The sequence below is a fragment of the Vulpes vulpes genome, chromosome 5 (genome assembly GCF_048418805.1).
Source record: "Vulpes vulpes isolate BD-2025 chromosome 5, VulVul3, whole genome shotgun sequence".
NCBI classification, from domain to species: domain Eukaryota; kingdom Metazoa; phylum Chordata; class Mammalia; order Carnivora; family Canidae; genus Vulpes; species Vulpes vulpes.
Genome location: NC_132784.1, coordinates 87,680,989 through 87,708,185, shown reverse-complemented (window position 1 = coordinate 87,708,185; position 27,197 = coordinate 87,680,989). Strand labels below are relative to the sequence as shown.

The window sequence follows — 27,197 nt, the reverse complement described above, 5'->3', positions numbered from 1 at the left end:
AGGCTGCTGTATAGTAGGAAAGACACAGTCACTGAGTCATATTTGCAAATTTCTGGTATGTTTGTCTTTGGCAGCTGAGAAACAGCCTTCGTGTTCCCAGCTTGACACCAGAGATGACTCTCCTTGGGATTCACTTCTCTTGTGAGTGCCTCCTCCTTCGGTTCTACTTTATGGGCCGAAGATTTTGTAAGGGTAGGGGTGACTCGAAGGCAGATCTGGAAAGGGGGTTCTCCTACAGAAATACTCCCAGAGCTCCCTCCTTGCCCTGTCGTCCACCAGCCAGTCGTGCCGTACGCATGAACACATGCACCGCCTGTAGCGCAGCATCCATTGGTAGCATTTCTACCTCCTTAGCGAGAGGCCATGAGGAAGCAGGTGGGGGCACTGACTCCTTGCTCTAAGACTTATGACTGTGTGTCTTTTTGCCTCCATTTAATTGTAACCTCCTGGAAGGCAGGGTCCTAGATTTATTGATCTATTTAGTCTAATCCCTATAAGCCATAGTTGTCCCTCCATAAATATTTATCCATAAAATTAATGCATTCCCTTCTAAGGAGTCCATAATTAAGCTAGGGACTGGGGTTTAATCTTCTTGCCTCCCTCGTCCCTAGCACAGTGCCTGATAGATAGTAGGTGGAAACTACATGTTCCTTCAGTGAGGGAACAAGGGTATGAATGAGTCCATCAATCACATGGTTCCCTGTGGCCAAATTAAAGGCTTGAGCAAAGCTTTTCCAATCATCAGGGACAGAAAAGTGATGGCTTCCAATCCTTCTTCTTCAGGCCACCAGGAGTATTGCCCTAAAAGTGGTTGTTTATTTTGGAAGGCAAAAGCTAATCTGAAGCTATTTTCTTTATTTTTTTATATTCAGATATCTATAAAACAGAAAAACACCAGAGACCTATTCATTGCTCACAAATGATCTATGGGGTAATAACGTGCTTGCTTTTCCAGCTGTGCTGCACTTTGGTGCTATCCTGGGCTTAATTGAAAATATGCTGTGACCTTGGTTTTGTTCACTGGGCATGGGGGGGTATAATTGGCATGAGGCCTCTGAAGAACTCCCTTTTAATGAATGTCATTTGGCTAATTTGGGGTTCGCCTGCGGGAAATAACGTCTGAAGTCCTGTAAAAACAAGATGCGTTTTATTTGCATGCAGTTCACATGAAGGTAATGACTTAAATGTGTGGGTTTTTTTTTTTTTTAACTTTTTATTTTGCCATAGCCATCCGTTGAATTCTAAATGCTATCAGTATGATAATAGTATTGTCCCTAACAGTCTCATGTTTCATCATAATTAAATAAACAGCTTGTGAATTGCAGTCCAAAAAATGTCTGTGTTCCACTCTTAACTTAAGGGGTTTCCATAGAAACTGTGGGCAGCAAGTTTAACTGACATTCGTTGGACTTGAGGCTACACGCAGCGTTGCTATCTCTGTTTTTCTGTTACTCGGTGTAGACATCTCTTTCTCTTCCTTTAACCCTGGAAACCCTCTCGCCCTCGGTTCCCCTCCTCCTCCTCTTCCTCCTCCTCCTCCTCCTCCCCCTCCCCCTCCCCCCATCCCCTGCTCCCTTGCTCCTCCTCCCCCTTCTCTTATTAGCAACAAGGAAGTAATTTGGACTCAGTTAGATTTAACAAATGCAATAATACTAAAATGAGCTCTGATACTTAAGTGTAATTGTGTTATTAGCTGGAAATGTTTTTCTTCAAAAACAAAAGAATTGAGAGTGAAGTTTACTAAGGAAACACATGCTAGGAAGAAGGAACCCTTGGCTGCCAGTTGAAAGTCTGCAGGCTGTGGGTCATGGTCCATGTTTCCACCCCAGCGGTGGCTTTTCCTTGATTCGGGGAACCCACACTGATGCATTTCTTCCTCCTCAACCCTGATTTTCAGTCTTCTAAATGGAGCATAAAATCACTGGGCTGACCATATTCCAGGAGGAGGAAGGAGTTTATTTAGGAAAGAAAAAAAAAAAAAAAAACCCATGCTATATATCGTGTACCTACTGTGTGCCAGGTATTTTGCTCGGTACTTGCGTTTAGGCTTCTTAGTTAACCCCACAAAATTCATCGACAGGCAGTGTGCTGAAGGGAGAAAACAGTCTGGAGCTGGTGGTCGAAGTCTAGACCCCACAACAGGCCGGTTGAAAAGTTGGCTGTGGTGCCCAGATGCTCTGTCTTGGTTTCTCATAGACAAAATGAGGGTGAGTGAGCACTTCTAAGAAATGGTGTTCCATTAAGATTAGTTGTGATAATGGAGCCAGCACACCGGAGGAGGGGTGCTTTGCTTCATCCCTTTAGAAACGAGTTGCCAAAAGGGTGAATTGCTTCTCCAAAGCCATGTGGCTAGTAGAGGGTGCATCCATCCCTGCAGTGGCTAAAGGGGCTCAAAGGGGCTAAAACTAACCTGAAGTCACTAACCACTCGTGTGATTTGGGCTGAGCCCCAAAACAGTATCTACTTCATGCGGTTGTTATGAGGATGAAGTTTACCGGGAAGTGTGCAGAGTATCCGCCACATAGAAAGCTGTGGTTTTTACCCTTTCTGCCTCCCCCATCCCCCCTTTCTGATTTTTTTTTTTCTCCATTTGGATCCAAAGTAAAAAATGACCAGTCTCCAAACCCTCTGTAATACATACAGTTTTATAGGCTATAAGTCATCTATCTCATCATTTACAAGTGAAAGTTACTCTGATGATGAGAAAGGAAAGCCGAGAAGCTCTGGCACCCCCCTGACGGGCGAGGGACAGGGAGATCCAGAGTTCCTGACCAGATCTCCAGGGAGTGGAAGTGGAAGTAGAGTTTTTACCTAGGTTTCAGGGGTTCCTTTTAATATCAAAACTCTCAGAGTCTAGTATTCTTAATTTGGGTTCTATGGTCACCAGTGTTACAGCTTCAGCCCGGCAGGCTTTAATTCCTCCTTCCAAGGAATGGTGAGAGGAAGACCCTTGGAGCAGGAGGGGGAAAGCAAGGAAGGAGAGGGCACTTACACAGTCTGTCTCTTGCAAACCTGCCTACAGGTCATGCTCCTAGGACCCCAAGAGGCTTGCAGGAGCACACAGTTCTCAATCCCAAGGCCGGAAGCAGCATTGATTTTGCACAAAAATGTGCTTGAGTGGGGCTGGGGTGGGATGGGGAGGGGAAAAGCCTGAAGAGAAGGCATGCATCAGGCCGAGAGGGTGGGGGGCACCTAGAGAATTCAGAAGAGGGTGAACAGCTTGGCCAAGATGGGACGGACACCATGGCTGGAGAGCATACTATTGTTATCCCACCCTCAGCCCCATCCCCCTGCGTGCGCGCACACACAAACACACACACACACACACACACACACACACACAATTAATCAGAAGGAACATTTCTTTAATATATAATCATCGTAAGGCCTCAAAGAACTTGGACTAGAAAACATTAGCTCTGCCATTTTTGCTTGTGGGCACTGATGCCTACCTCATGATAAGAATATTCATTCTGTGTGATCTCTGAAAGAGTCCCTTTAAGCTCCTTTCTCCATTTTATGTTAGTTTCTTTTTTTTCTTAAACTAAATAAAGAATCCCAGAAGCCACTTAGCCAGACACACAGAGATTGTCGTATGTCACCAAGTGCTGGAAACCTATAAGCAAGTAACCAGAGCACAGACCACCCGGCTGTGCGACAGACACTGTGCGTCCTCTGCCAGGGACGCCTCACACATGTTACGTGACCCATGGAACCACTGCCAAATCAGTAAAACCAAATTCTTTCTCATTACTGCGGTGGAAGTTGGTTATAAACAGAGATTTTGATATTTTTCTTCCACACCCTAATGGATCGTCTTGGCAGGTCTGGGATTGGAGAGAGAGAATTAAGAGAAGGGATTATCATAGATTCTCCAGAGCAAGGTCAGCAAGCTTTTCCCGTAGAGGGTCCACGGGTACGTGTGTTGGGCTTTGCGAGCTTCTAGTCTATCACAACCACACACTTCTGCACTTTAATGCAGAAGCAGCCATAGATAATACGTACATGAATGGATGTGTGAGTATTCCAATAAAACTTTATTGAAAAATCATAGGTGGTGAGCTAGATTTTTGTGTGGGGGCAGTAGTTTTCCAACCACTGATCTTAGAATTTTGCCTACATCTGTCTCCACCTTCCATCTCGGTGCAGGAGACAGTTGCACCACCTAAAAGATGGCATTGAGGAGTGTAGGGGTGACCCCCACATCACCATTTACCCTCCCTCTGTAGATTTTGCCTTTTGTTACACTTCTTTTTGATTAAACTTTATCTTTCCAGGATTTCTTTGGCACAGAAGAGCAAATATTCACTCTGCCTTCACTTTATGGAAGGGTACAGAGAGTTTAAGGGGTTGGCATCAGTGTCACCCAGCCTCTGTGATATCTGTATTAGAATCTGTCACCTTTGTGGTTTTGTTTTTTTCACTTGGATTATTCTAAGATGCATCCTTTAGAGAATAAAAAAAAAGAAAAAAAAGATAGTGGGAGAGGTAATCAAGGAGTAATTTTCACTATCCAAAGAGAGGAAAAAGTAGTTCACTTCTGACTTCAATAGGAGCGTGCACAGGCGTCCCTACTTTCTTAGTCCATTAAGATACGATTGGGGATCCAGTTGCTTATTGCTTTTCGTGGATTTTCTTCATCTTTTTTTTCCCACAGTATGTTTCTGCGTTGTAGACAAGTGAATATCAGATAATACTTGGAGTCCTTGTTTTGCACAGCACTGTACTAACCGAAGCTTGTTCATGTTGGAACGGAGTCTTCATGTTGCAAGGTTCCATGGTAACTGAGAGCGAGTCTGCTACAGGAGAACTGTGCAAAAAAGAGCACTTGGTGCCAATATGCATGACCTGTGTGTAACACGGCACCCAGCGAAATGAGGGCTGCTTTAACTAAATAACTAAGAATCCAATTTCCAAATGTCTGCATCTGCCATATAATTCCCTCTTTTGTGGTCATTAGGGGGAAACAAAGAAATCACTGATTACAGTCATTCCCATTATCTGACATGTCATCACCAAGGTTTTGTCATTATGCAATGTTAACAGTGTTGAGGTTACTTGAAACCAGCTCCAGTTCCAATTAGGAGGCCATCCCTGCTATCTGCATTCTGATTAAAGGACGTTGCCTGGAAATCACAGAAGGAGTCTACTCTGTTTCCTCCCCTTGCTCAGATCTCATAAACACAGACTCAATTAAAGAGAGTTTCCTTATCAGGTTTTTGTGGGTCATTTTGGTGAATTTATTAAACTCTCGAGTCATGCTGAAAACTGCCAGGTGGTGGCTCGAAGATCTTCAGTGGGAGCCAGACCTTGATGGAGGGGGTTGCTCTGATGTTTTAGAGAGCCTGAAATATACAGATGTCAGAGCAGCCAACCATGGGTCAGGAATCAAGGAAGCTGGTGAAAACTGAAAAGAGTCTCCTGGTGTAAGGGTTGGGGAGCAGAGATGTGGAAATTATAATGTCATGTCAGCCTCTATTTCAGCTAAAAAGCAGAGCCTAGTCCAGGCCCTCATGTTTTTATTCCTCAATTTTTGAAATAATTTCTTCACAGACCTCAGACCTCACAGGGTACTCTTCCCTGTCCATGCTTCATACTATTGCAAATTTGTTTTTCCCTGGATACTCCTCCCATAATGCTATTTCCTTCCAACACAAGGAGAACAGTCAAGTCCCTACAACCCATCTGATGACTTAATACAGAATCTAAGGTTTTTTTTATCTATTTTTCACATTCTGGTATTATGTTAGTTATCCTACCTTCTCTCCCACTGGATTTTAGTATGGATTCCTCATAGGAGTCATCTTGTGCCTCTCTGCCCCATGTGCATGTTCACTTTCATACGTTACCCACCAACCACATGCTCTTCTCCAGCAAACTCTCTTCTCTCTCTCTCTCTCTCTCTCTCTCTCTTTCTTTTTCTATCTATTATTGTGTTCTCCTAAAACATGCTGTACATTCTTGTCTAGCACTTTCTGCTGCACTAAAATCCCCTATTTATTCTTTACGAATCCCACTATACTGTGAGGCACCTGATAGGAGACACTGGGTCCTACATGTCAAGAACTGAGACCTGTACTTACCCAAACCCACATCTCTTACTAAAACCCATGTCCACATAGCCTTCCCTGAGTGTTCACCCCTTCCTGGTTCCCCCTGAACACCAGGCGACTTCTAATTATCTGCACAGCCACCTACACACACACTCACTCAGTGCAGCGACTTGGCATTGGTTCATGACTTTGTTGTTTATGTTAGGCTTGTCACAGCACAGTGTTTCAGTGATCGGTGACAGGGAGTTACTGAGTGGAAGGGATTCCCTCACAGGGGAAGTTCACACAGTATTGGTACACATACTTGGAATCATGTATTATTAGAGCTGAAATGACTATAAAATTTCTCTCTCCCAGCATCCTACTATGAAATGAGTCCCCAACATCATTAATACTTTGCCTGGGGATATTTTACATATATGTGTGTGTGTGTGTGTGTGTGTGTGTGTGTGTGTGTGCATGTTTGGTTACTGTCTAGGAAATTTGGGGTTTGTACTGTTTAATAATAAACAGGGAAGAAAGTACCTAACACAACATTAGAAGGTGGTTTTAAAATCGGAATGACTCTCTGCATGTGGTATTTATTCTCTTCAGATTCCCTAGCATGGCAATTTAAATTACATTACTCATTACAAAAATCTATATGCCTCTTTGGATGCTACTGTTGGTTTGTTTGTTTTCAACCCATAAAGGCAATGATGACCTTGCACAGGACATTTCCTAAGGATTAATGAGCAGTTGAGGGTTAATGGCTATCAACTCCTCCTAGCTAGTCATCAATCCAAAGGAAGCATGGGAAGCAAGGTCATTAACTGCATTATCAACTTTCTGAAATCAAATCCTTCTCTATCTGCCTTGCCGAGGGTTTATGTTTAAGATGGACTTGTTAGATTTTCAAGTTTCTTTAGTTACTTGCCCTGTCATTAACATGGACACAAAAATATATAAATGTTAATGTAAATATGAATATATAAAAGAATAAGCATTAGCCTCTGTGGACTGGAAGAACAATGTCCTGAGTAAAATAATTTTTCATACTTTGATTAAACATAGTTTGAAATTTTCAGCCTCTTTTATCTGCTTTATTTATTTTTTCCTATTTCAAACTGAAAGCCTGGAATCATCCTACTGTGCATCCTGAGAGGCTAACACATGTGTCCAATTTCTGCAGTTAAACCTCATTCAACAATAGATTTTGTGTTTGTATGTGTATTGTGGGGGAGAGGGGAGATTCTTATTGGGGTTTTGGTTGTATTAGTTGTAAATGGGTATTATTTTTTGATGCATTTCTGTTATACAGTTGATCTTCACTAATATTAATAAGCATGGTATTTTCTCTTTTGGCATCAGTCAGAATTACCCAAGATATTCCAAGAAATAGGTAGACGTTAACAATTCAGTTACACTACCTCAGGGCATTTTCCTTTAAGGAATAAAACTATGGCCAAATGAAGGATAGTTCTGGACCAGAGAAGTCCTCATTTCATCATGCAGCATCCTGATTCTTACATTGACACAAATTCCTTAAAAAAGTGGCATGAAGTGGCAAATTGTCACCTGCATACCAATGTTAATGTATATGGCAAGGATTATTGTCACCAGGGAAGACTGCATTCCAAGACCTTTTCCAGTGGACATTCGTCTTGAAGAATCTACTCAAGACATAGGTTTGGTCCTAAGTTTTAGACTCTCAGAAATTTGAATTGGGTAAGCTCATCATAAGAAAGTTGTAGTCACACTTATAAACGCATAAGAAATGGATATAGAGAGCAGAATGCCAGTTGGTTAAATTATACCTAAAACTATAACAGACACTTCAAGTACTTCAGTCTGTCAAATCTTTTTATGTAGAACTTAAACTTTTTTGGAGTCATAAATCTCTTTGAGAATATGATGGTAAAACCAATGAATAATCTTCTTACAAAAATACACAATCTCCACATTTATACAAAAATTTGCATATAATTTCAAGAGATTCATAAATGGTTTAAAATTCATTCGTGAGCTTCTTAAGAACCCTTGGATTGAACTCTGCATTTTCATAGAAAAACATTCTAATTAAATAAGGCAGTTGATGAGAAATCAAACTAAGAAAACTTAATTGTGTGATTCAAATTGCCTTAGCATCAGATTATAATTGTCTGATGTATCAATCATTCCTCATAATTGGACTTCAGCTGTCACCGGGACTGGATAAATAACAATAACAATAAATACAACAAATGTTCATACAGTATTGGCTATGTATCAGGCACTGTTTTAAATCCTTCCATATATATAAGCTCATGTATTCTCACAATGATAGAGTACATAAATCAGAGTATCCGACCTCTAGGCAGTTTCACAGATGGATACTGCACACATTTTTATCTCTGATTTTTTTTTTAGATTCTATATTCCATTAGCCTTCACTTAGTTATGTAAGTAGTTGGTACATACCAACTTTTTCTTGAGATTCTTTCTTTCTTTCTCTTTTGCTCTGTTTTTGTCTTTCTTTCCTTCTTTCATTATAGATGTGTATATATATAAAATATATATAAAATAAATATATATGTATGTATAAGATATAAAATAAATATATAAAATATACATATATAAAATCTATATAAAATACATAATTCAATGTACTATGTACTCTGGATGTAATATTTAGGATACAGCTTATTTCTGGTAAAGAGAAATTTTTACTTAGTTTATTGTTTTCAGTCGCACATTTAGAAAAGGCAATCTGCCTTTTCAGAATTTATTTTTACATTTTTGTGTGTATGAGAGGGCAAGGGGTAATTATCGAACCCTCCTCTTTATCATTTGTACTAAGTTGTAAAGCATTTTAATTTTTTTGGTTCTCATGCAGGCCTTATCAATGGACCTTGATATGTTATTTGTTATTACAAAATTAGTTTATCATCCTGGCTCCTGACTATGAATTAAAATGTAGGCTACATTCAATAATGCAATTCAACAAATATTTACTGCATGCCTAGACATCATCCAGTTCCTATCTTTAAGAAGCTTATGATTAAATATGTTGGATACATACCCAAACATGTAGATTCAAACACAGATTTGATAAATGCTATAGTCTCAGCATTATAGACACTCATGGAAGGATAGAGTCATACCAGCCAGTAAGACCAACGAAAGCCAAATAGAAATGGTCATTGTAAAATTGGCTCTGAAACTGAGTACAATTTTGACAGAAAAATCAGAGTAGGACATTCCTAGCAATGGGAAAAACAGGAGCAAGTCTCTGAAGAGGAAAAGTAGGAGGCATATTTTTAGAATCAGAAACAGACTGCAGCCTAGACTGTATTATGGAGAACAGTGGGAGGTAAGACAGGGAAAGCAGTATGGCGCAGCATCATGGAGTGTCCTATGTGTCACACTAAGGCGGTAGTTTTTAGAGGGCAAATTTGCCCTCCAGGGGACATTTGGCAGTGTCTGGAGGCACTAGATCCTCACAACTGGGGGTGCTACTGGCATCTAGTGGGTAGAGGCAGTAAAGGATTTAGGCTTTATTCTCTAAGCAAATGGGAACTATTGGTGGGTTATGTTTTCTTGAACGGTGATTGCCTAGGTTCCTGGGGCTTGTTACACTAAATCTGCAAAGTGTTAACTGTGTAGATCGCCCCCAGGAAAAGTACAAGAAGAAAAGGCCAATTTGGGAGATAAAAAATGACATATACTAGCCACTTTGTGGCCCTTTTACCTGAGAAAAGAGAAAGAACTAAAAGAAAAAGGAAAGAAGTGAAGTTTTCATGCACTCGTAGGATCCAGACCTAAAAATATTAGTGCAGAGGAGAATGCAGGCATTTCTGATAATTGGAACAGTCTGATTTCATTTCCTGAAGAATGAAATATCAAGCAGTATATGGAGCTTAAGGTTTTAAGCTTTTTTCTTCGGGTATTCATTTCACAAAACCAACAGAGCAAACATCTATCATAAAAATACAAACATATCTCTGAACACCTCAAATCCCACCCTTTAATTTGAGAAACAAATCAGTCATCTATATTTCATTTCTTCATAAATAATAAACGTCAAAAAGTGAATATGATCAAAAGGATTCATAAACAGCCAGACACTTCATGCCAGGTATGTTTATCTCTCTTGCATCATGTGAGACTAAACAAGCAGGCAAAAAAAAAAAAAAGAATTAATTTTATTTTTAGACTTGCCAAGTCATTGGCTATATTTATGGTTCTGCTTTTCTAACATGAAGTAGATTCGACTTCTTGTAGCTAAGACAGAGTTGGAGCTGCGACCACCTACCATAATCCCTTGCCTATTCCGTCTTGTTCCTTTGGATTGTGACAAAAGAATTAGGAGGTCTTTTTCACTCGTGGATTTTCTAATTAATGGTTCAGATGAGTTCCAGAAGCAGAAGCACGATGATCAAGAAGCTCTTCCATTTTAAAGGGGATTTGAAGACTACTTGACTTTCTGCCATATGAATTCTTGTGCTCTGTTCTAAGTGGTCTGATCCAATGGAGTGACTTGGAAACTGAGCCAAGCCTCCCTACTTCCGATGTCCATGTAGGTGCAATGTGAAGAAGCAACTCAGGAAAATAACTTAGGCGTTATTTACATTAGGATTTTTAAGGCGACCATGTTATTTTAGGCACATACAGCAGAGGGCATTGTCTGGCCAAACTTAAACAGGGCTGCTATAGACAATAATAAAGAAAGAAAGAGGGAAGCCTTCCCCTGAAAACAGACAAACAAACAAAATAGAAAAGAGAGTATGGAAACAAGGAAATGAGCTTTATATTGCGTTGTGCTCCCCAGCTTTTCTTTGTAGGAAGGGCTTTTATGAAAGTAGTTAAACACTAGACGAGCATCATCTCAGAAATTGAGGCAACTCCTACTCTATGAGTTGGACTCTACTAGGTGGTAGGGATCAATTAGTGAATGTGACATTACTTAGGTCCTCATTGAATTTAGAGCCTTAACGATCTACAGGATACTTCTGTGTGCTTATACACTATTCATTCATTCATTCATGCATTCATTCAGCAAATATTTAATGAACATTATGCCAGGTGAAAACTACTGAATAGGACAGACAAGTCTCTGCTCCATGGAACATTCCACTCAGATGAGAACATTCATCTAAGTATATGAGAAAAATATCCATACTAAGTCTTACGATGGAAATTAAATATGGTGATGTGATTGATGGTGGTAGAGGTGCTTCTTTAGGCTGGATGGTCAAGGAAAAAACTGAAAAGGAAAAATGTAAGGGATGTTTTGAAGGACAAGGAAAACCAACCATGCAAAAATAAAAGGACATTTGTTGCAGGCAGAGGGGGCCCTCTTTCAAAGGTCCTGAGAGGGGGAAAAAGCTTGGAGCATTTGAGGACCAGACGAAGTCCAATGTGGTTGAAGACAGAAGGGAGGTGAAGAAAAGTTGAGAGGCATGAGATGCAGGCAGGTATCAGACTATCTTGATTTGGGGACCAGAACAGCTTGCATTTTACTCTAAAATGATCTGGAGCTAATAGGAGCATTTCAATGGAAGGATGACATGAACATATTTTTATTTTAAATATTCACTTTAAATGCCATATGGAGAATAAATTGTGGTAAGGCAATTGCAAAAGTAGAGAAACTGGTAAGAAGTTATTTCAATGGTCCAAGTTAGAAATGAAGATGATCTGGCCTAGAGAGGGTCAAAGAGGAAAACCAAATGGATCCAGTTATATTTTAGTAATAGAGTCACATGAATAGTGTTGCACTGGATATAAATAAAGAGGGGGAAAAAGAAGATTCTTACATTTTTGCATTGAGCAACTGGGTGTGTGGCAGTGGCATTTTTGGAGGTGCAGGGGCAGGTTTGGGGATCTGTTTTTAGTATATGCTATGGCATTTAATTCAAGTAATTCTTTCAATGTCTATTTATTAATGTTATTACCATCACTTCCACTTAGAAAGGTGCAACTCGGAGAAGGCTGATTTGCCAAAGATCAGTCAATCAGTAATACTAAGCCAACCTTCCAACCCTCCTCATTAGAATCTCGATCTGATTTTTTTTCCTCTAGGTTTTGCTAATATGAGTTTCTGGTTCTTTCTGTGCTTCAGCATTGTTTCAGGTTGGAAAGTATAATAATTTGTTAGGGAACCCAAACTGAATGTATGTCTAGTAAGTCCTTTGTGTGCAATTTCCAGAGTAGGCATGAGCAGCACCAGTGATCAGAGATGCCTCTTTCCTGATGGCCACATCATAATTTCCAAAAATCATCCTCTGATCTCTGTGTACACTGGTATTTCCTAATGTGACCCCATAAAGTAGCTAATTTTGCCTTCACTGGTATTTCACGCTCAAGGGATTTCAACTAGGGCTGATTAATTTCCACCTGCACATCTCAGTAGTCAGATCATGAGGTTGATGATCAGTTTCATTCAGGTTTAAAGTAACGCTAGGGCCATTGATTATTGAAGTCATAGGACTTTTCCATCAACCATTCCTCTCTAATTTCTTTTATATACAAGGGCAGATCATTCTTTTTACACATGGTGCTCTCTCATCAAACCCTTTCCTGCCTAAGGGGATTGTGGTTTCTTCCTAAGTCTCTTTATTGAAGCAAATCCAACTTTCTACCAGGCTTGCAGAGCCCCTCAGTTGGGCCAACCCAACTATCTAAATTCTGCAGCATAAGCCCTCGGCTTCCAGTAAGCCAGTTTTCCCTCATTTCATGCTCCTACTCATCTGCTTTTTAAAGTAATCTCTTACCTCCTCCACCACCACCCTGCCTCAATGCAAGTTTATGTCCCTTTAAAAACCTACATAAAATCCTGAATCTTCTTAAAACTTTCTCTGATTATCTATGACTTGTGACAATGCTTTATGGCACTTAAATCCTGAATATGTTTGTTCGCATTGTATATACAATATATAGGACACACACATATATATATAAATATATATATACTTTTTAAATTTTTTTATATGTATCTGTACATTTCTATTATAGTTGCAATAAGATTATAATGTTCTAGAAGGCCTAGCCCCAATGTCATTCTTATAATCCTGACTCTACTGTCCAAACAATAGCAACATGTTGGCCACATGCTTTTTTTTTTCCTTTCCTTTTATTTTTTTTAATACATTGTTCTCTCTATTCACTATTTCTCCTCACCTAATGATGCTGTGATTGTGTCACCTCTGAACTCCAAACATATGTATTCTTTTACTATAAATGAGGTAAGTCTTCAAGAAAAATGAAAATGCAGACTCAGGCGTCATCATCTTCTTCTTCTCTAATCTCAATTTCTTACAATTTTCTAGAAACGTTGCCAGGTCTGTGTGTTCAGCCAAAGAACCTCCTGTTGACTTGACAGGTTGAGTCCCTGGTTTACAGCTATTTAAATGTTGTATCACTTCCATTACATTTGCCTAGAGGGTCAGCCCTAGGCAGAGTTACAAACATTTTCTTCTCCCTGAAAATCTGCAGAACCACATAATACTATTTAAGGAGTAGAGAAAACTCAACAGACTTGTGAAATTGTGTTTCAACTGGGGAAAAAATGGAACTATGTTAGAAAATATTTCTAAAATAATTTTGATTTGGAGAGGTAAGCTATCTTTGATAATGGCGTTATTTGAGGTGTTGTTTTTCCTTCTTCTGTGTATTCTAGTACTCTTTAAAATTTAAAGAGTTATCCAGAGAAATGACTGCAATAGAAAGCCTTCTTAACATGGTAGGGATGAGTCTCATCTCCTTTCTGACAAGCAGTTCATGTTGCCTCAGCTTACTTTGTTTCCTTGGGTAGGTCTCAAATGTATAATGGTACAAGAAATCAGAATTTTTCTACCATATTACTTATTGTTTTTTTGCTATTGGTTGCAGAAAGAGAGAGATAGCAAGAGGGAGGGAGAGGCAGATGAAGAGGGAGAAAGAATGAATATGTACATTATCAAGATAGAGTTACTGGTAAGTAACCAGAAAAAAATGTTTTGTTTATATTGTAAGGGATTGAATATTTTACATACTAAGAAAATATAGAGGAAAGATAGTCATAGGATTCATTACTTCAGCTGCCCATCCCAAATACCAAGAATACAAGTTCTTCCCTTCTTTCATTTTCCTTCCTTGACATAACAGCTTTATCCTCGGGCCTCCTCCTCTCTTGGCCACAAGATGGCTTCAGCCACTCTCGACATCTTATACTCACAACAATATCCAGAAACATAATAAAGAAGTATCACTTCCCCATGCTTTTTTTTCTCCTTAGCAGGAGAAAAAATAATTCCCAGAACCCATCAGCTGACTTTTCACATCTCATTAGACAAATGGTGTCACGTGTCCCAGACCTAACCATTCTCTGGAGACAAAGTGGTACAACCAATCCTTGTTTAGGCAAGAGCTCAGCAGACTATAGTCCAAAAGTTAGCCCTGGGAACTAGGAATGTTCTTGAATTTTTAAGTAGTTAGGAAGAAATGTTAAGAATAATATTTTGAGGAGCACCTGGGTGGTTCAGTCCGTTAAGCAGCTGCCTCTGCTCGGGTCATGATCCCAGAGACCTGGGAAGGAGCCCCATGTCAGGCTCCCTGCTCAATGGGGAGTCGGCTTCTCCCTCTCCCTCTGACCCTCTACTCTTACTTGTGTGAGCTCTCTCTCTCTCTCTCTCTCTCTCTCTCTCTCTCTCCCCCTCCCTCTCAAATGAATAATGTTTAAAAAAATAATATTTTGAGACATGTAAAAATGGTATGAAATTCACATTTCAGTGCCCATAGAGTTTAATCAGAACACAGCCATCTCCATGCATTTACCTTTTCACTACAACTACTTATGAGTGTGAGTGTGTGTTCTGGGGGGGAGAGTGGTTGTGGCTAACGAATTTACCTTTCTTTCACCTGGCTCTTGAACTAGTTCCAATTCCTAGATGCAGCTTATGCTAACTGAGCAATAATACTGCACTAAACGAAGCACCCCGTTTCCTAGTGCGCAGAAGCATGGGTAGGGAAAGAAGAAAGGTCTGTTGACAAAGTCAGAATATCCTCTGGGACAAGGCTAAAAGTATTACAGTTTAATTCAAAACCCATACAGATCCATTTGTAAATAAATGCTGTCAGATGACACTGTAATGGATAGTGCATACTTTTAAATTGATATCTTTTTGATGTGATAAAAACATCTTATGAAAGAGATGTTGAAACGGCTTTTAATGTAAAGTAACATAATTTAGATTTTAAAAATAGAAAACGTTTTGTTGACGGTAGTGTATTTGATTCAGTGCATGTACCAAGTGTTATTTTCTGTGGGTTATAAATTACCTTTGAACCAGCTATAATTCATAAATCGTTACTTATGGCTGATTTATAGGAAATCTCATTAATAGCAATAGAAAAAAGACCTTGAAGTAAGCAAGAAATAGAAAATAAAACAGCCTGGGGATTGGAAAGGGAGAGACACATGCAATCTACAATTAATAGCAAGGGATTATATTTGCATATGAAAGCATGCTTTGGATCCTCGCAGTAAATCCTTACCATAACTTTGAATAATAGGTATTCCTGTAATCCCTATCTTATATAAGAGGAAGAAACTGAGTGTCCCATCAGCTTATTTTTAGTTTTAGCATGTTTTAAATATCTATTATGTATTGCTTATTAGGAGCTGGTAACATAACTTTTTATATATAATGTGATATTGCTACCCTAAGCCCTTTGGGTAGATGACAGTGGTGTTCCCCTTTTGTAGACGGTGAAGACAGGTGGAGTAGCTTTCCCAGTTGTAGTTGTGAAGCTGTCAGCAGGCATTTCAATTTTGGAAGTCTTTCCCAGAGCCTTCTCCCTTGACCCTGGGACATGGCTTCCTTGCTATTTCTTATTGTAAAGAGAAAAGGAGAGCAAATGGCTTATCGTAAGCAAAGGACTTAATCTTCTTCCCTCCTATGCCTTATTTGGTTAGTTATTTCTCTCTATCTCTATTGCCAGAGACCCTAGGATTCAGAGAGTCAGTCATAGGGTGGGAGATGGAAGGTGAATGGGAGGGGCAGGACCCTGGGACCCCAATCCTAAAAATGCCAATCAGTTCATGTACCAGAGATGTTATATGTTGTTTTCTAAATGCCCAATTACCTTAAAATGTGTGTGTTGGACAGAGGGGAGCAAATGTAAAACTCTACCAAATCATAAGAATAAAAAATTTTCAGTGGTCATGTCACTGGAAAATTAAGTAGGATTCTATATAAAGTGGAAATCTGCAAGGGTTTTTAAGGTCATGTACACATTTACAATAAAATATAACTAGCTCAGGGTGAGAAGCCTACCAATCACATTGTTGTCATGGTATAAATGGAACAATAGAATAGACCTATAAAGCCATCAACAAGATTAATAAGATGAGCAGGGCCCGCCATTTAGTGATTAGTTGTTTTAAAATGTAGATTTTATTATTATTTCGGTATGATGAGACAAACAAATCAGGAGACAATTGTCACTGAAGAGATACATTATTTTTTTACTCACAGTTCCCAAGAGGAGGGAGCATGCCATGCCACATGGCGCGTGCAAGGAAGCACCTGGGTCAGTCAGGGGGTAGAAGGAACAAGGGAAAATCTGAGCGAGAGTCTTTATTATGGCTTGTAAGACAAAGCAAGAGAAGGCAGGGTAAGCAGGCTTGCAATCTGCTAGCCCTGTGAGATCTGGAAAAAGGAGGTGGTTGGGGTATAGGCTTCAGGCTGATCGGTTTGCATTTGAAAGGCATGCTGGTGGGTAAGTCCTCTACTACCTCTAGAAATTGCCTAGCCCCTAGAGGGTTCTCTCTGGAACAAGGCCCTGGATATCAAAACATCAGAAAATATAGAAGACAGGGCCACCTGAGTGGCTGAGTCGGTCAAGCGTCAGACTTTTGATTTCAGCTCAGGTCATGACCTCAGGGTTGTGAGATCAAGGACCTCCCCTATTGTCAGATGCCATGCTCAGCGGGGAGTCTGCTTAAGATCCTCTCTCTCCCTCTGCCCCTCCTCCCATCACTCATAAGGTCTCTCCCTCTCTCAAAAAAAAAAAAAAAAAAAAAAGAAAGAAAGAAAAAGAAAGAAAATAGAGAAGATAGAAAGTCATGATTAATATATTAGTGCCAATCACTATGTATACACAGAGTTGGAATTAGATATTCAGTGTTTCTGCACATTTGCAACAGCCATTGAACATAATGTACCAGGTACTGTGTTGGTGGGAGGCTGAGAAAAAAAGCATCAGACATGGCCTCTGTCCTCCTTGTGTTCACAGACTAGCTCGCAGACTCCCTGGAGAAGCAGAACCAGGGACTAATGATCGTAGTACCAGGTGGTTTGAAAAGTGGATCTAGAGCTTCAGCCCCAAGGAAAGAAGTAAGTGTCTTTCCCAGGCCTTCCATCCTCATGCCACAGGGGACTGTTGGCAGTTTACTGTTCCCTGGATGCACCGGCGTCCCTCATAGGTCCTTGTCTTAGCCTAAGCTGGTCCCTAAAATGCTCTTCTTTCCACTTTCTTTTAAATCAACTTCTAATATAAAGCCTAGGGCAAATGATACTCTTCTTTGAAAGTCCTCAGATTTACCAGCACAGATGGAGCCCATCAGTGCCCTTGTGCCAATGTGGCCTGGTCTCATACCGATGAACGTATACTACTGTACTTCACCTGTTTGCCTATCTGTCTCACCTTTTGAATTATCATTTCTTCGGGGTTAAGGATTATATTCTTCATCTTTATATGCCCTTTTCTTAGCACGGTGTCTGGGTAACAGCAACAACAACAAACAATAATAATAATATCTAACATGACTGAATTTTTACAATAGAGGAGGCATTATTCTAAGTACTTTGTCTGTGTCAACTAATTTTATCCTCACAATGCCACCAAAAGTATGTAATATTATCATTCCCATTTCGTAAGTGAGGAAAATGTGTCATGGAGAGAAGATTAGTAAGTTGCCCAGGGAGACACATAATTAGTACTAAATTAGTGCCTTTTTGGATTGGAAGGTAGTGATCCCCCCTGTCCTTTTTTGCCTTTGTTTCCAAGAGATTCATAGGAGAGACACTGTTTATGGACATGAGAGATTTGGAAGAAGTCATTAGACCGGTGCCCAATTCATGATAAGAGTGGGACATACCCTGGGTAACCCAAGCCCCTTTAAAATTCCTTCTTGTGCTGGAAAAGATGCAGAAAGTGAGTTGTTTTATTCCCCTTCCCACAAATCTAGTTAAAATCAGGAAGAGTAGGGGCACAAGATATATAATATTTCTGTTATACTAAGGTATCCTCTGTACATAAAAGTTATGTTTCATGGAAATGCTCTAATTTGTGGTATGTCTGGCTCTAGGAAGCAGTTGCTATATTATAATGATTTTGGGTATTTGAAAATCTCTTAAGGTTTATGTATGTTTGTGCATGCCATTGTTTCAGGGTATCTTCACAGCTACTATAAGTTGAGTTGCCAGGGCTTACAGCTGAGGTCACTCCCCCAAAAAGGGTATTTTAGAGAAATAAATTGTGAAACAAATATTTTGCCTTTGCCATTGTTCTCCCAGAAACTTTTTCATGGAGTGTTTGAGATAATATGCTCTTGGACCAATCAGATAAGCGTGTGAGTCCTGGTTCTGTACTTACTAACTTTGTGACTTTATGCATGTTAGTTTCCCTACGATTAAGCTCTCCACTTTGGAAATGGAGACTATAAAAGTCCCTACGTCAGAGCAGTGCTGTAAGGATGATGAAGGATCAGTCCACACAACCTATGCGATTGAAAAGGGCCCCATTCTCAGAAGGGCCCACACTTGGTAAATGCTCTGTGGTTACAGATTTGAAATTCTTCATAAATTTGAAGAAGCCATCCCCTAGTTTCATTTCGCACTGGGCCCTGTCACGTAGGATAACCCTCAATGAAATACCAGCTATTACCAATTTTGCAAGGAAACTTTTAGTTGGTTGGGTATCCCAGATCTTATTTTCTGAACTTTTCCAATCTCGTCTGGACACTGAACCTACTGGTAGAGGACGTCTTGTGTGTCCTCATGCATTCAAGTCATACTTGGTTAGTCAACACTCTAGTAATTACCTCATTTTTCCATTCCTCTGTGAGTGCATATTTGATGGGTATGGGCTGTGGATGACTGCTAATTTGAAGTACAGAAACATTTTCTCTATAAATATGAGTGGCATCGCTCAGTGAGGTACATCAGATTTGTTGTTTGTTTAGTCCGAGAAATGATGGCTTTCGCTGATACGCTGCATCACTGACACAGCTCCAGAAAGACATTTGGCGGAGATCTAATACTCTTTTTTTGCTCTTATATTGCAGACTATTTGAACTCCAGAAGGACCAACACCAGATAAATTATGAATGTTGAACAAGATGACCTTACATCCACAGCAGATAATGATAGGTCCTAGGTTTAACAGGGCCCTATTCGACCCCCTGCTTGTGGTGCTGCTGGCTCTTCAACTTCTTGTGGTGGCTGGTCTGGTGCGGGCTCAAACCTGCCCTTCCGTCTGCTCCTGCAGCAACCAGTTCAGCAAGGTGATTTGCGTCCGGAAAAACCTACGTGAGGTTCCAGATGGCATCTCCACCAACACTCGGCTGCTGAACCTCCATGAGAACCAAATCCAGATCATCAAGGTGAACAGCTTCAAGCACTTGAGGCACCTGGAAATCCTACAGTTGAGTAGGAATCATATTAGAACAATTGAAATTGGGGCCTTCAATGGTCTGGCAAACCTCAATACTCTGGAACTCTTTGACAATCGTCTTACTACCATCCCAAATGGAGCTTTTGTATATTTGTCTAAACTGAAGGAGCTCTGGTTGCGGAACAACCCCATTGAAAGCATTCCTTCTTATGCTTTTAACAGAATCCCTTCTTTGCGCCGCCTAGACTTAGGGGAATTGAAAAGGCTTTCATACATCTCAGAAGGTGCCTTTGAAGGTCTGTCCAACTTGAGGTATTTGAACCTTGCCATGTGCAACCTCCGCGAAATCCCTAACCTTACGCCTCTCATAAAACTAGATGAGCTGGATCTTTCTGGGAACCATTTGTCGGCCATCAGGCCTGGCTCTTTCCAGGGCTTGATGCACCTTCAAAAACTGTGGATGATCCAGTCCCAGATTCAAGTGATTGAACGGAATGCCTTTGATAACCTTCAGTCACTCGTGGAGATAAACTTGGCACACAACAATCTAACATTACTGCCTCATGACCTCTTCACACCCTTGCATCATCTAGAGCGGATACACTTACATCACAACCCTTGGAACTGTAACTGTGACATACTGTGGCTCAGCTGGTGGATAAAAGACATGGCCCCCTCCAACACAGCTTGTTGTGCTAGATGTAACACTCCCCCCAATCTGAAAGGGAGGTACATCGGGGAGCTTGACCAGAATTATTTCACATGCTATGCTCCTGTGATTGTGGAGCCTCCAGCAGACCTCAATGTCACTGAGGGCATGGCAGCTGAGCTGAAGTGTCGGGCCTCCACGTCCCTGACCTCTGTATCTTGGATTACTCCAAATGGAACAGTCATGACACATGGGGCGTACAAAGTGCGGATAGCTGTGCTCAGTGATGGCACGTTAAATTTCACGAATGTAACCGTGCAAGACACAGGCATGTACACGTGTATGGTGAGTAATTCCGTTGGAAATACCACTGCTTCAGCCACCCTGAATGTTACTGCAGCAACCACTACTCCCTTCTCTTACTTTTCAACCGTCACAGTAGAGACTATGGAACCTTCTCAGGATGAGGCACGGACCACAGATAACAACGTGGGCCCCACTCCAGTGATCGACTGGGAGACCACCAATGTGACCACCTCTCTCACGCCACAGAGCACAAGGTCGACAGAAAAGACTTTCACCATCCCAGTGACTGATATAAACAGTGGGATCCCAGGAATCGATGAGGTCATGAAGACCACCAAAATCATCATCGGCTGTTTCGTGGCGATCACACTCATGGCTGCAGTGATGCTGGTCATTTTCTACAAGATGAGGAAGCAGCACCATCGGCAAAACCATCACGCCCCGACAAGGACTGTGGAAATCATTAATGTGGATGATGAGATCACAGGAGATACGCCCATGGAAAGCCACCTGCCCATGCCTGCTATCGAGCATGAGCACCTAAATCACTATAACTCTTACAAATCTCCCTTCAACCACACAACAACAGTTAACACAATAAATTCAATACACAGTTCAGTGCATGAACCGTTATTGATCCGAATGAACTCTAAAGACAATGTACAAGAGACTCAAATCTAAAACCTTTACAGAGTTACAGAAAACAAACAATAAAACAAAAAGACGGTTTATTAAAAATGACACAAATGACTGGGCTAAATCTACTGTTTCAAAAAAGTGTCTTTACAAAAAAAAAACAAAAAAGAAAAGAAATTTATTTATTAAAAATTCTATTGTGATCTAAAGCAGACAAAATTATGTGTATTCCTCAGAACCTGTTTTTGCTGCACTTATTTACTATTTTCCCACATCTCATCCCTGCCTTCCCTGGTTGCCATATTTTTCATAGGAGATCTCAAGTCCCTAAAGAACTGGCCTAGGAAATTTTGTAAGAATTCTGTTACACTTTGAGATTTTTATGGTGAATTCTAGTGGTGAGATCCAGTCTCTTTTGTCTTTCTTTTTTTTTTTTTCTCTTTCCTTTCTTTCCTTCATGCCCTTCTGAAGTAGTCCAATGGGGAATGCAATATTAGAAATAGATTTTTAAGAGAGAACGAGATTAAAAACATGCAAGATCTTATATTTTTCATGTAATGACCTGTTCTGTATTTATGAGGAGAATCATTCAATGACAAAGCAAAAAAAAAAAAAAAAACAAAAAAAGGAAACAGATTAATTTACATATGAGCATCATAAAACCCATTATCTTTTAAACACCTCTAGAACCAGAATTTGTAGTTCAAAAACTAAAAAAATAAGGTTATAAATAAAATATTGTTGGTTTTTCTGTACCTGGACACAACTCATTTGTAGTATGGCTCCAATGTGAGAAACTTGAAGGTAATTAGATTTCCTACTTTCTAAGAAAGAAAAAAGTATTATACTCTTCCATCACAGCATCAATCTCTATGGGGTCCTATTTCATTAGTTGACTTGAGTGTTGGATCTATATTCAACGATGCTGTGGTATTTTTTTTCCTTCTTATTAGAAGCACCCTTTGTAGAATGCTCAGATTAAAAAGTAATGATTTTGTGAAGTAAATTCAATCCCACTTGGAAGAAAGTTTCATTATAGTTTATTCACTGTCTCCTAAGTAAAGTCCTACTGGCTAGATAAAGTACAAGAGAATGTGAAGGTATTCTAAATTATCGAAGTTGAAAAAATAATTTTTGGTGCTGAGTATCAGCAAATTCAGCTCAATTCCACAATAATTTTTAAAGACCTTCTTCTATGGTCTAAGTACTGATATTAGTACTGCGGGTACACAGTTGACAAGACCTGCTTCTTGTTCTTTAATCTCTCACAATCTATATGAAACATGAGTAGAGAACTATCAGCCTGCCATTGGGGGCTAGCTCTAATTTTACTGTTACGCTGTGAATTTAGAAGCTGAAATTTCAAAAATATTGGGTTACTGTTATTACAGAAACCTTGATTTATGGTTTCTTCCATCCTTTCTGGAAGATCTGACTCTCTTCTTTCAAACGCAGATTGCAGAGCTGTAAAGATGTGTGAGTATGGATTTGCCAGGATGGGTGTGTGCTCACCAGGAGACAGCAATGCTAATATGGTGGTAATTCTGCTAACAGTACTTTAAGGAACTGGAGAAATTTTAGGTATGAGAACATATGCTAGCTTCCAAGTAAAAGAGGAATTTGCTGGTTCTTGGTACCTCGGCGCTCTCCTGATACTTTAACTCAATATGTCTATGACTTCTGTCTTTATCTATGGGAAACAGTGAAAACAGCCACCTCTCATTACTGACCTTGAAACCTACCACCTCACTGGTGAATCGAGTGATGCCCAATCTGGAGAAAACTTCATCTTCTAATGGATGAGCACTGTGTATACTCACACATACCTCTGCAGGCTGGAGCTCACGCCCGGGTTTTGTGATCTCCAGATGTGGAAAATCAATCATTACTAGCAAAGCAGGTCAGAGAAACTGGAATGAAGGGAAAGCACATGAGTAAGACCACATAAGGGTTTGTTAGGTTTTCTGTTTTTTTTGTTGTTGTTGTTGTTGTTGTTGTTTTTAATCACTAATTCTCCAGTAGCTTTTTCCTCCCTCGTATTTTACTTCCCTTTGTTAGGAACACAATTCACATTTCCTTTTACTGTGGAGAAGACCCAAGAAAGGGGAAAACACATGTTGGCTGTCATTGGCCAAACTATTCAGTCTAGAATGTACTTAATATATTCCCAAGCTGCAGATCACAAAGCAAACAAACAACCCACCAAGGAATATCCAGCAAGTGCTGTTAAAAAGAGGAGTGGTATAAGCCAAGAGGGAAAAGAATCCTGCCTTTTCTACTTGATTTGTGTTCACCGAGCTCTTTCTTTGCTGACTCTGAACCTTCATTCACTTTGAGCTGATAATTCTTATGGAGTTAGTCCCAGCACACAACTCCCCTTGGCTATGAGGTTTGGCTGAAAAATTCTACTAAACAGACTGAAAGGCAAACTCAAACTAAAACATTAAGTAAGAAAGAGCATACATTTCAATCCTAGGGACTTTATAGTGGCTCTAGTAAATACATTCTAGAAGAAAGGGTACTGATGAAAGACTGGTTAAGCTAAAACTTGACCTTCACAGTAAATTTAGAAACACTTTGACCAAAGGTCCTCATTGCGGGTTTTGGGGTTGAAGAGTGGAGTGCTATAGGTGTATTACCTAGATGTATGTATTGAGAGGTTCATGATTAGCAGTGTATTTGCCCTGCATAACATACATGGCTTTTGTCCTTCAGTACAGGAGTTGCACGATGTGTTAGAGACCATCACACAGTGGACCTCTTAGTCCAGCAGAAAGGTCACATGACTATTTAAAGGTCACGTGACTATATTTCTCATATATCCTTGTAGCCAAACACAATTCTATGTCAATCACTCTTTTTATTCTATCCAAAGGCAACCAAGCGGTAGTACTCTTAAATACTCATGTGCACCCAAAACGTGTCATTTAGAATTAACCAAGTTAATGTAATCTGATGATAATTTTGTGTGTGCGCACACGTGTGTATGTGTGTGTGTGTGTATTTTTCCTACTAAAGGTATGCAATTTGTTTCAGGGAAACATCAGGGGTGTTTTAGAAAGAAGATTCTGCAACATTTCCTTTTTTAATCAGGAATCCCATATACCTGGCTATCTCATCAATCTCCTAATTCTTTGGAATGTGTACAAATACATTTTCAGTGGCAAAATAGAAGAATTTGGCATAGCTCATGCACATAGGCCCGATTCAGCTTTACTAATTATTCCCTCATATCCTGAATATTCTGTAATCAAATACCATCTTTTCCCAAATTGAAATGGGTCTTTTGATCTTGGAACATTGACAAGTGTTTGTTTGAGGAGAAAAATGTTGCAAGTCCATGATTTCTCTGAGACCTTGTAATCAAAGAGTTAAAAAATCAGGGTATTTTGGACTCCACGCTATGAAATTCTGAATATATATAGATTGCAGGAAAATAACTTGACAATAGAAGGGGTATTTGCATGGGGGGCAGGGAGAGGAAAAGTAGCCATTTTTTTTTTTTTTTTTAGAACAGGAGTTACTGAAACATGAAAATAGAATATTAAGTGGATGGTCCCAGAGTATTCAACTTTTCCAAGGTAAATATTGAAAGGTGGAAAAACATCAGCAACAACCCTGAATCCCTTATCCTTTTGGGATAATCTTCAAGATGCTTAGATAACTAGAAGGATCTGATGAGTGGGTTTGAACACAGCGCAGTGCTCTAAAGCAATGTAATTTTTAATGCGTTCAATTGTTGATTTGGTCTTCATCTTACTAGTTTCAATAAGGATATTGAAGACAATGATATCATTAAATATCACACACAAAACATATGGGTGACTGAGGAGTCAGACTCTTCTAGGAAACTTCCTTTGTTTCCCATAAAACATATTAGCACAGAGTCAAAACTTATTAAAACATCTCCTTCTAAATGGTATACATGTACTTATATTTGATTAGAATGTGATTTCTGTACAAAAGCTACTTTTTTTTTGAGATTTTATTTTTAAGTAATCTCTACACCCAACATGGGGCTCAAATTTACAACCCCAAGATCAAGAGTCATGCTCTCTTCTGACTGAGCCAGCCAGGGCCCCTGTACAAAAGCTACTTTAGATAAAAATGAGTTTTCAAAGTTGCCTTAAAATAATCAAGGTCCCTTCCATTCTTTTTCTTCTGCCATAAGGAGAAGTACAAATTCCTAACAACTCCATATTAGATAGAAAACAGTTGTGACATGGTTGTCTTTCCATGCTCTAGCAGGATACAAAATAAGATACATCTGGCTCCACGCGAGGAAAAAAGAAATGTAGAATGAATGACAGTTCACTATCAATTAAGATCCAAATTTAGATGCTGAGCGAAGCATTCTCACAACACACATCGGTTCATGTCCTTTTGTTCTTTTTCAAGTGCTGCCAACAAAACTTCCGAGGCTTTGACCTTTCTTAGTGTTAAGGAATACATACAAATCACATATGCAATTATATAATTAAATCGTATAACAAATGTTTAGCAGCAGTAAGTGAAACTGCCATTCATTTTGCTTTTGCCCAAGATAAATAAAAGGAAAAAAACAAAAAAAGGAGGGGGGGATTTGCAGCAAGACAATCAATTGAGCTGTTTTAATGAAAGCACATGATACCAGAAGATCTTTCTGTTTTGTAGATTTTGTCATGCACCATAAACAAAGATTCTTATACATCCACTGAACAAAACACAGAGAGTAAGGACCTCTGAAACTCCAGACCAGAAAGCCTGATCTTTCCATATTTGGCCCTGTAATTTAATTTCACCTTCTGGATTATTAAGGCCGCACTTTATTGTCCATGTGATGCTGAACTGCTGAATTAGCATTTGTCCGAATGGCATCAATCCTGTCTTTATCCGGTCGGCAGAAGTAGAGAATATATGGTTTTTAACCCAGATGAAAAGGAAGCTTCATTGTTGTTTGAAGGAGAAGGACTGGTCTCTGGGGTGGCAGTGGAATCCCTTCTGATTTATGTCCTGTAATCCTGAGAACTTGGCAGACTAGCACCTCGCTCAGCCCCGGGATATGGTGATGCAAACCCATGATGGGAGCCCCTGGCATTGATTAGGTCCATATATCAGTAAGGCTTCTGAATGACAATAGTAAATCTCCTTACTTCTCTGCCCACAGTCCCCCACTGAAAGAGGTAAAAATAAAAACTTAACTTCTATCTAAGCACAGTTACTAGTTTTGTAGCGTGTATAGTTCTCTAAGAGAAATGAGTGACATGTCAATCCAACTAAATATATTGAAGCATACACAAAAGTACTTATGATATATTTTATGGTATATACTTTTTTTATGGAAGCTACTCTAAAATTTTAAATCAAATAATTTGTAATACTAGGGAAATCATGAGTTTCTTTACTAACGGAATCGTTATGAAGAATAATTAACCTTAACAAAATGTGTAAAATGCCTCAAAACTCCAATGTTGAAGTGGAATTCCCAGTCCTATGGCTAGTTCTGTTTTTAAGAAAATAAAGTTTTACAAAATGAAAGAGAGAAGTAATAAAGTTTCTCTTTCCAGCATCCTTCAAGCAGGATAACTCATAATTGTAAAGATTTCTCAACATAAATTGACTATTAATGAACTTCAGTTCACTCTGACCATAAAAATGTCATGTAACTATGTATTCGGATCTGAAGTTTTTTTTCAAGAGTCTTGCAAACAAGTCACTCTTAAAAAATCAATGCCAGCTTTTATATGCTTAATTGCATTTTTGTTTTTCAATATATATCCTTACCCCATGTAGAAGTATTATTTAAAAAAAAAAAAAAAAAAGAAGTATTATTTTGTCTCAGCATGATTTCAGGTCTCCAGATGTACTGTCTGTAAAATCAGAATCCGTCACTTCGACACAGCATTTAGTTACATGATCTGGAGTTCAAACCTAATGATATTGGGGACAACTCA

General features: G+C 39.5%; 1 protein-coding gene across 29 annotated transcripts in view; it reads left to right on the top strand.

The window, feature by feature from the left end:
- Window positions 1–21,483, top strand: part of LRRC4C (leucine rich repeat containing 4C) — a 1,155,475-nt gene extending 1,133,992 nt beyond the window's left edge. For 9 of the 29 annotated variants that reach the window (XM_072759170.1, XM_025991544.2, XM_072759169.1 and 6 more), the window contains one exon: window positions 19,345–21,483. In XM_072759170.1, the coding sequence (XP_072615271.1) occupies window positions 19,387–21,309 (1,923 nt within the window). In that variant the 5' untranslated portion in view covers window positions 19,345–19,386 and the 3' untranslated portion in view covers window positions 21,310–21,483. Of the gene's footprint in view, window positions 1–74; window positions 142–13,904; window positions 13,989–17,291; window positions 17,393–19,344 lie in introns of all 29 variants that reach the window. The other 20 variants (XM_072759156.1, XM_072759161.1, XM_072759153.1 and 17 more) reach the window with 7 other exon arrangements.
- The last annotated feature ends 5,714 nt before the right edge of the window (window positions 21,484–27,197 follow it).